Source organism: Perca fluviatilis, chromosome 15 (genome assembly GCF_010015445.1).
Source record: "Perca fluviatilis chromosome 15, GENO_Pfluv_1.0, whole genome shotgun sequence".
In the NCBI taxonomy this organism is placed as follows: Eukaryota; Metazoa; Chordata; class Actinopteri; order Perciformes; family Percidae; genus Perca; species Perca fluviatilis.
In genome coordinates, this window is record NC_053126.1 from 4,961,883 (window position 1) to 4,973,738 (window position 11,856).

The 11,856-nt window shown below is 40.5% G+C and overlaps 1 protein-coding gene across 1 annotated transcript in view; it reads right to left on the reverse strand.

Annotated features, from left to right (window-relative positions):
- LOC120574178 (meiosis inhibitor protein 1) overlaps positions 1–10,333 on the reverse strand; it is a 58,134-nt gene extending 47,801 nt beyond the window's left edge. The window contains exons 1-7 of the mRNA XM_039824383.1: positions 10,258–10,333; positions 9,841–9,998; positions 9,232–9,355; positions 7,466–7,516; positions 6,602–6,675; positions 4,136–4,241; positions 656–865 (exon numbers count right to left, since the gene is read on the reverse strand). Coding sequence (XP_039680317.1) covers positions 656–865; positions 4,136–4,241; positions 6,602–6,675; positions 7,466–7,516; positions 9,232–9,355; positions 9,841–9,998; positions 10,258–10,327 — 793 coding nt within the window. The 5' untranslated portion in view covers positions 10,328–10,333. The remainder of the gene's footprint in view (positions 1–655; positions 866–4,135; positions 4,242–6,601; positions 6,676–7,465; positions 7,517–9,231; positions 9,356–9,840; positions 9,999–10,257) is intronic.
- Positions 10,334–11,856: the final 1,523 nt, after the last annotated feature.

Genomic DNA, 11,856 nt, shown 5'->3' on the forward strand with positions numbered 1-11,856 from the left:
TGATTACATGGTTAATTCACTTTGGTCTTGACACATGTCTAAAAGGAGCTGCACTCAACATTCAAAACGTTAATATAGCAGCAAACAAAAATATTTTTTATGTAAAGATATAGTGGCGTAATGGCATCCTGAGCAGAGAATGAAGTCACACTCCGTTCACGTATTGGGGAGTGGTCTGTGAGAGACATGTGGAGGCTATCTCAGCCCGCTGTTTTTTTCAGTATTTCAAGTACAGCCCCTGTCCCCCAACCACTTGCTGTTGTGCTCAGCTGAAAATGTCATCCATTTCTAATAACATCTTCCCCTTTATCTTGGCTCGATCATAGTATTTTTCAGGCTTGCCTAAGCTAAACATGCTATACTGATCTCAACAACTTAAAAATTTTACAAGACAGCAATTTGATCCCACTTAGTCTGTGTAGTGCGTTTTTCATCCAGGCATCTAATGATGCTCTCAAGTATCGTTTTATACAGTAATTTATTTAAGAAAGTAAGTTTCTACAAAGTGAAAAAAGGCTCAAAACTCACAAAACCAGCTTCGCACACACGTGGTCGTTAAAACTTTCAGTTCAAGAAGAATACTTAAATATAAAATACATGTTGGTTTTGCTCCAGAGAGTTGAATAAAATAAAGGGCAGATGTTTTTTTTCTCACCAACGCAGTTGTTGATGAGTTGGGGGGAGCTGGCATTGGCCAAGGTCTGCAGCAACAGGATACACACTCTGTCCCTGATGGCAATGGGCAAGGACTGGGCTGACAAACCCCCAGCTGTCCCAAACAGTTTGAGCCACACATATAGGGCCGAAGCTTTTAGCGCTTCATCTGGGTAAAGCAAGGCTGAGCACAGGTGCTCCAGCAAGGGCACTGGTGGACAGAGATGAGAGACACATGAGTAAACACATTAACAAACAGAGGGATTAGACAGGATAAAAGAAGATTGTGTGGGGAAACTGGGTCGATGCAACCACAACAAATAAATATCTAACATAGATACCCAGAGGAGGGTTAAAGATAATATATTTTGAGAGAAGCAAGTTGATAAAATGGAAATGGGAGAACACCGCTGGGAACAAAGTTTGTGAGTTTCACCTGAACAACCTCTTTAACTATGACAGACAATGGTAGAGCCAACATCAGAGGGAAAGTTGCCATTAAGATGAAAGGATTGAGGAGAGAGCACAGTAAAATGGCAGGCGGAGAAAAAGAGTGAGAATAGTATGGGGTGGTGCAGTGGATATGACACATGCCTTTGGTAAATCTGAGTTTGATTCCCACTGCGGTACATCAGCCAACGTGTCCCTGAGCAAGACACTTAACCCCTAGTTGCTCCAGTACGACCTCTGACATATAGCAATTGTATGTCGCTATGTAGCGTCAGCTAAATGACACGTAACGTAAAAAAGTAAATTTAAAAAACAGACATAGGGGTAGAATACAAGTCTCTTCTCGCGCAGACAGGAGTCAGAGACTCACTTGTTGACTCTCTGACATGACATGATCGCAAGAAGGGAAAAAGAGCGACACTCTTGGAGAGAAGCTAGGAAAAAATAAGGGTACGCGTGATGGAAGGTGAGAGACAGAAGTAGCTAGAAAAAGTGTGCAGCAGAGCTGGAGGTAGAAGGAGACAGAGGAACAGAGAGAGTTTAGAAGAGAGAAAGAAAGAGATTTTGGGCAAATAGCCCAAACCCAGCTGCTCTGTGAAGCAGATCAAAACCCATGTGAGGCAGGAGAGTCTCCCAGACATGTTTGATTAAACCAAAATGTATGAGGTGGCTAAGATGAGAGGCAGGCATAAAAAAAGAGGAGAGACCGCAGCAGGAACATGAACAGGGGGAGGAGGGAGATAAGACCACTATGAGCAGAGGATGGAATTGGAAGAACACAATTTAAGAGTGGTGAAAGGATGGGTGGGAAATAAAAAAGCCTTACTGTTGTTTCACACCACAGAAACAGACGCACAAAGGACTGAAACAAAAAAGATGAAATGCTTTTCTTTTGCTTTCTTTCATAAGAGAAAAACAAAGGTTCATTCCCGTTGCCTTGTTTACTGCTTTGCTGCCCCCACTGTGACGCTGTGAGAGACCACTCTCTGTTCGTCTAGTGCTCTGCTTTCTACAGTATTTCTCTGTTGTTTTTGCACTTGTTGCTTCAGCCTGCTTAACTAAACCTTTCTCTGGCTTTTTACACTTCCAGTGTTCACCACATACAGTATAAAGGCATTAGTTTGACCCACCCAAATAAATCCCCCCCCAAACTGAAAATATTTTTCTCTGCACATCTTTCTTTCAAATGTCTGCACAGAAACTAAGCTGAAAATAGCAGACTGATCTGCCAAAATGATGCATTTATGTGTAGTCTAATCAGAAATAATATGTTCATTCTTCATAGATTAACTCTTGGATTTTGGAGCTCTGGTCATCTCAACCTCTGAGAAACACTGCAGCCTGTACAATTGTCCCTTATCTTACTCGTTATCTTTGTCTGCCTTCCTCTCATTGATGCTTCATCTTCCCTCACTGCTCTCTAATTTAGTCTGTATTCAGTCCTGAGTTAGCACCTAAGGGAGTAAGAAGTAATGCAGAAGGAGGGGGAAAGATAGATAAAGAGAGAGAGAGAGAGAGAGAGAGAGAGAGAGAGAGAGAGAATAAAATACAGATTTGGGCAGAGAAAAGCATAAGGGTGATAAAAACCTAAATAGAGAGACAGACATGAGTGCCGGGTGCTCTGGGCTCCTGTTGTCATTTCTCTGCTGTTGTCATTAGTCCTAACAGCCCCGCTGAGACTTGTTGAGTGACAGGCTAGAGACAGGCACACTCACAGTCAATAGTGGCAGGCCGTATCTTGCATCAGCATCACAATAACCCACTACTATCTTTGGCTGCTCAGGCTGAGAACTCATGAAAATACATGAAGGTGGACACACGCAGCATAGTAACATAACTATGCTGCCTACTTATTTGGCACAAGGCTCACATTCACGCTTGCCTTTAAAAAAACAAACATTTAGGCATGACACAAACACATTACCACACACACCCACACACACACACACACACACACACACACACACACACACACACACACACACACACACACACACACACACACACACACACACACAAATATATATATTTTATTTTTAAACCCAAAAAAAATAACACAAATAAATGGTTCAGTGAGTAGACAGACATCACACAGGTGGCTGTTGCAGAGATTACATCGGGGCTTTTGTGTGGGAGGGGTGGTGAGGGCTGGAGAATTGTACATAGATATAAAGATATAAATATATCCATATATATGGGAGATTACAGGGGAGAGGTTGGATGATCATGTATTTGTAACTTGTGTAGCTTTTTATATTTTCAGCAAGAGCTGGCATGGGATTGGCAATGCAGACAGAATTTTAAGTATGGACACCGCATCTCATTGCAGCTGGAGTGTAATTGAAAAGGTCAGAGCAGCTATAGAGATTGAATTGAGAAAGTGCAGGGGACATGAAAAATACAGTTTTATGACATCTTTTAGAGCAGGAGTGGAATAGGGTACAGCATGGCGAAAGGTGGACACAGTACAACTATTTCTATGTATTAAGAAATGTAAATTTGAAGGTCAATATAGGCTGATGTGATTGTTTTGTGGATATCCCTGAGCCAAGAGAACAAGGGATGCTGAAAAACTAAATATACTTTCATATGCTTCTCTTCAATTTGAAGTAATTTATTTCTTGATCTCAGCTTTCGAGGTGAATTGCCTGTGTCGCATTATTTTTCTACTCAATTTTATTGTGAGATGGCACAGTGAAGATAGACATGAGAGATTTTTAAAACTGATCCCAATCAAATTGTATTTATGGATTCTCTGTTCTTCCCCAAAAGAACATGCAACTCTCTAAATGTCAGTCTGACATTTCAAATTACAAAAGCGGTTTATCTTCTGCCCTCTAACAAAGCAATGTTGACACCAAAGTGGACTCCTAGATTTTTTAAACAGCAGCTTCTGGTGCATCTTTATCGATATGGACTGTAAGTGCCAGTCATGACCACTTAAGAAACTTACAAAGAAAATGAAAGCTGTTTGTACACCAGTGCCTGTATAACCGTGAGACGTGACTGGTTGTCTGTTGCAGTGTCTCACCATACTGAGTCACCAGACTATGGGCCACGTTGGGGACTGCTTCCACTAGGTTCCCCAAGAAGTTGAAGGTGGGCAGGGAACCTTTCATGCTGAGCTGGTCACTCAGCTGGACAGGGAAACACAAAATAGAAATCAATAACAATAGATATACAACAATGTAAAGTTTCACAGCATAATTTATCAGATACACTACACAAAGAGAGTCTTTGACATTGTAAGCAGAAATTAGTAAATTTTACAAAAGATAATCAAGGTTACTTCCGCACTAACACGTTTTTGTTTCAAATCGAATATCTTTTGCTACGTTTATGCCTGGCGTCCACACTACTCCAGCACTCCCGAACCGCTAAAACAGAGACATTTGAAAATGCTGCTGTGGCCGGGTTGGATCAGTGGGTAGAGCAGGCGCACATATATTTAGAGGTTAATGCCTCGACTCAGAGGTCCAGGGTTCGACTCTGACCTGTGACGAAAATGCTGCTGACCCCATTTTAGTTCGAAAACTCCGGGTTGCGTTTTAGTCTGGACGGTCAGAAATGGAGACCATTGGTAACAATGACACAGACACCCATGTTTGCTTCCTAATTGGGTCTCATCAGTCCCAGCGTGTCCTTACGTGATTCGTCACGCCCCTAGCACGTGACCCTTTTTTTGAAGAAAACAATCAACATCAGCCTTGACTAGCGGCGGTTAATTCTACATGGATAACAAATTATAGCTGTTTATGACCTTGTTGTCAATGCCAGCAGCTCTGACGCAATTAAATCCAGCGTTTTATATACTGCCTACATGCGCAAGATGCCAGCTATTATTCGAGCGATTTGCGACAATTCCTGTGTCCAGGCGCGTTATCAGCACGTGTATGCTCAGTGTAAGTGAATGGTCTGTGATATGAGCGACAGAGATTGTTTTAAAATGTACACGTAGTAGTAGTAGTAGTAGTGTGGATGTAGCTTAAGACAAATTATAAAATAGACAATGTTGATAAGAAAAACAGTAGCAGTCAGTGTTTTATGATATATTATGTAGGATTTTTAAAATCACCTTTTTGGAGCAGTTGTAGCAGCACAGCAGGCATTATAAACATTTGACTTCCACAATACCGTAAAACCATACGTGTCTTACATGTAATTCTGTAATTCATTCTTTTTAGAATTCAGAAAACAAACCTGCTTCTTTTTCCACTACTCGCATTAAAAATCTGCATTCTCAACAGATGGCTACTGAAAAACATTTTATTTAAAGTGCTCATATTATGCTAATTTTCACATTCATAATTGTATTTAGAGGTTGTACCAGAATAGGTTTATGTGGTTTAATTTTCAAAAAACACTATTTTTGCACATTGCTGCAGCTTCTCTTTTCACCCTGTGTGTTGAGCTCTCTGTTTTAGCTACAGAGTAAGACCACGCACTTATTTTCTGGGGCTTTTCCCTTTATTTAATAGTGACAGTGGATCGACAGGAAAGGTGGGAAAGAGATGGGGGACGACACGCAGCAAAGGGCCGCAGCTCGGATTCAAACGCCGGGCCGCTGCAAAGGACTCCGCCTACACGGGGCGTACGCTCTTAGTGGGTGAGCAAGAGGTCGCCCAAGGCCACACACTTCTGTTCCATCTTTGTTGGGAGTCACACATGCACAGTAGCTAGGTAAGGACTACTAGCCAGTCAGAAGCATAGTATGAGGGTATGCCCTGACAGTACCTAGGTAAGGACTACTAGCCAGTCAGAAGCAGAGTATGAGGGCGTGCCCTGACAGTACCTAGGTAAGGACTACTAGCCAGTCAGAAGCAGAGTATGAGGGCGTGCCCTGACAGTACCTAGGTAAGGACTACTAGCCAGTCAGAAGCAGAGTATGAGGGCGTGCCATGCTAGCAGCTAGGCGAGCATTATAACGTGTGTTACAAAGTGACCATGTTTGTCTCTGAAGTAAAGGCTGGACTACAATAGAGCTGTTTGGAGCAGTTTGTGAACAGTGTTTTCTGTTGGAGATGGTAAGTCCCTTTGGGGGGGGACTTTGGGCTTTTTCACTTTGTAAACCTATAACATGCACAAAAAAAGATGTATAACACGATAAAGGAAAGGGAAAAAGCCAAAAAGCATAACATGAGCACTGTAAATCCTTCTAATCAGGCTCTATTCTAGTAACACAAATGAGACCTGTCTGCACCTCTAGCTGGTGTTGTACCTCGCTGTCATCATCAGCATACACAGCTTAACTATTTTCCACCTGCAGCGTCGGCTGCTGAGTGGGCCTGTTCCACTACTGCCTCCCCCAGAGGTGGCAAAACACCAGCAAGAGGGAGACATGCACACTGTCTGTTTAATAAACAACCCTGGGGAGGATATGTTGTTGACTTCACAAGTGCTTTTGAATATTTAAAGGTTGTTTAATGCATGTTCTGTGGCTGCATGTGTAGATGAGCAGGTGTGTTTCTCTATATGTCTGTAAATGTGTTTGTCTCACCTGTTTGTGTATCTCATCCAAAACAAAGTGATAGGACATCTCACTGTGGAGTTCCAAAAGCAGCTGAACCAGCACTGATACACATAAAAACACACAAACGCATGCATTTACACATACTGTACACAAACAATTTACAATTTATGAGGAAGAGAAAAACTGAACAGTTCAAGGTATCCTAGCTTTCTTTCTTTTTTCTCCTCACACACACACACTTGTGTGAGGAGAAAAAATTGAAGTGGAACCTTTTGCCTGCATTATTTAAAAGGCTCAATGACTTTCGAAATGTGTTCTTCACACATTATCTGTGCAAAGAGCAAAAGCAGTGTCAAATTTTAAGCACTCTACTATTACAGCAACGTGATCCCTAAGGCATTTTAAGACAGCTACCATAAAATCCTTCTGTCATTTCCACTTAGCAAAACATTTTTACATTTTGAAAGACTTTGCTGCGGTGAGACAAATCTGACTGTGCACTAAAAACAACTACTTTACTGAGAGGTTAACATTAAGACAAAATCTGTATATACATAGCAGCCTAAACTGATAATTAAATACACAAAGAAAAAGGTACTGCAGAGTGCAGCAGTGAAAGTATATTAACATTAAAACAAGGTCAAAGCCTTCAAAAATGTGAAATTTAGAAACTGGTATGTAGACTAAATGTAAAATCACCTTAGTAACCAGCAGTGACCATTATCACGGTCACAAAGAGAGTTCTTGTGTAAGTGTCTTTGATAATAAAAGTTACTCATAGCCAGTGTGTGTGCGCGCACTCTTACACTGTCTGCATTATAACTACATAAAAGGTCTGTGCCCATGCTTGCGTGTAATGTGAGTAACACACACACACACACACATACACACCTTGGTCAACCTTTTCCAGAGTGGCTGGGTCCTCCACGGTGTGAAGCATCCCTAGGGACAGAACAGTGATGACAGGCTAGATTTAAAGAGCATAGCCTACTTCACAAACCCATGGTGACGTACAGAGATCTCACAAAGGTATAATAAGAAAAAGGAAGCTAGAATATGTACACTCATACATTAAAAAGGGACAAACTAGGTTAAGACGTATGGTAGCTTGACAAAATATGTTATACAAGGTACAAAGACAATAAACAGGGGCTCATGTTGAGGTCTAATTGATCATACTGTAAAGTCCGTACCCAAATGGAACCTGTGTTATCAGTCACAAATGTCAGATCTACTGCATTTTGAGTCAGTTTTGCAGGATTTCCAAAACATGTAGCATCAGAAATTGCCATGTCATGAAGCAAGTGTGTAAAAAATGATAAGAAATTATGGCTGCGCATGTAAATACTACCATACAAGCATGTAAAAGTGGTCTTTTATATTGGATTACGCTCCTATTGGCACATGGTGAAGCTCAGTTCAGCAGACCATCGCACAAGCACCGTAATGGCTCTTTTAATGTTTGTTTTTTTCAAATTGGTCAGAGCTTTTACCGGCTTACCATTTCGCCACATATCCTCTCATTGCCCTGATTTGATTAGAGCTCAAATGGCATAATGCTTTATGCAGCAATAACCTAGGGAAATTCATCCAGTGAGGAGGTACATATCAGTAATATCCTCTGACGAGGACGGTACCATAAAAACACACTATGGTTTACTTATAGCAGTGGTAGATTGATTTTATAAACTAACACACTAGTGCTTTTTACCTGCCGTCCTCCTAACATCTCCTACAGAAGACTTGGCAATTCATTGTGGTGAGGATAATGTACTGGCCCTGGCAAGTATTAACTACAATACAGGGCTATTAAAGCTACTCTGCCTGTACGCAAGCACGAGTGCTACACCAATTCATTGCCCGCTCAAAGATTCTCATCAATCATTAAATCATAATAAAGTAATCATTGCATTGCTATGCAGTTTTATACTCTGCTGATAGCTTATTCAGCATAGTATATTTAGACAGCCAGAAACAAAACTGTCCACTTGAATATAACCCATGTGAATGATTTTTAGAGTCTCAATTAGTTACATAATTAAATTATGCAATGACAATACAATTTCACATTTGATTTAATGTGGCTGTCAGGAAATAGGAACATCAATTATATCAACTGGAACAAAATGTAATACCCAAATATCTGCCCAGCTCTTCAGTTAATGTAATGTAATGGTTCAATAGACAGATGGCAAGTGTGCACTTTGATTATAACATGAAAGAAAAGCCGTGAACAGCAAGTCAACTCTATTATCTACTCTATTATCTACGTGAAAACATTTCTGTATCTTACTGCTCAGGTAATGTGATAAGATCTATTGTCTCATTTGTTCAGTCTGGCCTTGCAGAAAAGCAGTGATGTGACTGCAGCACTAGCACAACTGTGGACTAATCCAGTGGAGATTAGTTCCAAGAAGGAAGCTCATACAAGCAAACTCAAGCCAGCAAGATGTCAAGAACAACCAGTGCTGGTTAGTGATGCTCAATATTGAATAGAGGATCTGTGCAATGCTCAGTCACACTTACTGGTGATGCTTCTTGTTAAGTGACCTTCCAAACACGTGCCTACATTATGATTTATCAGCTTACCATTTGCAACGACAAAGCGAGAACAGGTGGGAGATGAAAGTATGTATGCATGTTCCACTATTTCTCACCCAGTAGAGAAGCTGTAAAATGCAGAGAGACTCTTTTGTCCTGTCGAAGCAGCTCTCTCAAGGCCCCCGGAGAACACTTCAGCACCCCACTGATACCAGACAGGGCAAAAGACTTCCTCACTGACTATAGAGCGGAGACAGGAGGGAGACCGATATGGCAGGGTAAATAAGCCTGTGCATCAAGGGAAATCAACAGGATAATGTCCTATCCTAATCCTAAAGGATACCTAAAACAGGAAATGCTGGGGGATAAAACAAACACACACACACACACACACACACACACACACACACACCTAGCTATAACTTCACATACAGTACACCAATCAATCAATCCGTTTTATTTGTCACATCAAGTCGTGAGGTACAATTCCAGTGAAATGTAATCCCATCTGCTCCTGGAACTTGTGCATGATTCATCATAATGCAGAATGTGGAGGCTGTGCCCCTTGTTTAGGATCCTACTTCCCTGATGGTCGAAGCTCATCCTGGGCCTCTCAGTGCTGGCCTAGTGTACCCATCCAGTCAAATACTGGAAGGGTTAACATTACTAAGAGGAAAGCTTCACATTCAAATAAGATAAAAACAAGTTTATCATCTATTCCTCACCGCTATATCGTCATTGTCAATCATTTCAATGACACAGGCCACGCAGAGCAGCACCCCGCCCCCCTCTGCAGGCCCCAGGCGGCCGCTCCATTTTGGGTCATGCCTGAAGTGGATCTTGTCATAAACAATATCCCCACTCGTCATTTTGGTAGTTACACCTGTTGAAACAGAAAATGCATACCATGGCTTATCAAGTCATTTTGCAAGTCAGGCAGGTGAGTTACACACAGCTTGACTAACGCTAATTAGCATAACATCAAGCTAACGTTAGCTAGCTAGTTAGCAAACTGCTGCGTCATGCTGCTCAAAAACAAAAGTTGCGGTCTACGTTTTTTTTTTTTAAGTTTTCCCTAAAAATTACTTAAGTATTGACAACGCTATCATATTAAATACATTTATTAAATTCAGTAAACTAACCAAAAGTTATGTAGCAGACAAACGCTACCCGGGCGAGATTTAGGTAGATGGAGTCATATGGAGTGAGCATAGACTGAGTGAGGCGCATTTTTTACCTTTTAAATCAAAACTTTATTAAACAATATACAATGGATCATGAGTACATAAACAAATGTAATACTGATAACATTTTTAACATTGTGTTATAAAAGTATTCACAAGATAAATAGTTAAAGTAATTTGCGATTTTTAACTAATATTTATTTTACTTTTGTCCAATGTAATTAGTTAAATAAGTTTCTAAGAATCTGTTTACCAACTGCATTTACTTTTTGTTGTTTGTGAGAGCAAGAAGTGAGCTCAACTTAATTAAAAAAGGATGGGCAAAATAAGAAAATGAACACACTGATTGTTATAATAAAATGACCTACCATTTTATTTTAATGGTTATTCTATAAGAAAATATATGTGGTGAACAATTGTGGCAAATTATTCCAGACTCTTATACTCAATTGTTTCCAGGTTATAAGAGATAGCTAATGAACGCTGGAATAACATGGGACATACAGTAAATTATAGGCTACTAGAACTATAAACAATTTAAAATTCAACTATGAAATTTCATCATTGTATAGAGCTGTTGGTTCATTATTTCGCTTCTCACTTACATCACACTAAATGATTGGTTCAGATATGTGTTCTGTTGGCAGAGATTGGGGCACAAGTACAAACTTTACATTATCTTATTTCATAAACTTACTTAAAACTTATCATGGATCTACTGCATTTGCCACATTATCACATTTGCACTTTTTTATAGCCTCTGAACACCCACACAGGTGTTTTCAGATTAGACTTCTTTTCAGCTTGAAGGTGTGCCAGAGCTTTGATGGTATTTATTAGGGACTAAATCTTTATCTACTAATAAGAATAACAAAGGTGTCCAAATTTGTCCAGCCCCATCAGGTGCGACAAAGCTAACAGGAGACTCAGATGTCAGTCAATCAGTCCATATACACCCACACAGTCCTGGGACATACACTTGTGTTAGTGTTCATAGCCTTTAACCTGAATTGCCTAAAGAGCTACTCAGGCCCCACATATTTCCTCAAAGGTTTGTTGCTCTATAGTTATGTATACAGTATAGTGCTATAAAAAGTGTAAGTGTATTAGAAGTCTCTGAAGTTCCAAAGTAGGCTGATATCTTACATCTGAGCAAAAGGCATACATTATCTTTGATATATTATCAGCACCAACGTATGCCTCCAAAGAATGTCATTGCTGAATAATAAGCTGTAAGTATACAGTATGGTGGAATGCATGAGTTTGTTTGCAGTATCATTTAGCAGCGAAGGCCACAATTTGGTCATCGCCATGACAACAAAAGCCTCTCGGCAACTGAGTAACTATCCGATGACAGGAGTGTGGGAGTTTTAACCACTACCAACATGTCAATTTATAATCTCTCTGTACTTCTCCTTAATCAGAGTTCACTGCACATCAAAGTAGTGCATGACAAAAAGTGCAGGCAGCTCAGCTCTGCCGCAGTGTGAGTGTGTGTGTCTGTGTGACAGTGTGCATGATTGAGCACAAGTGTGTGCAGTAGGCCACTCTCATAGT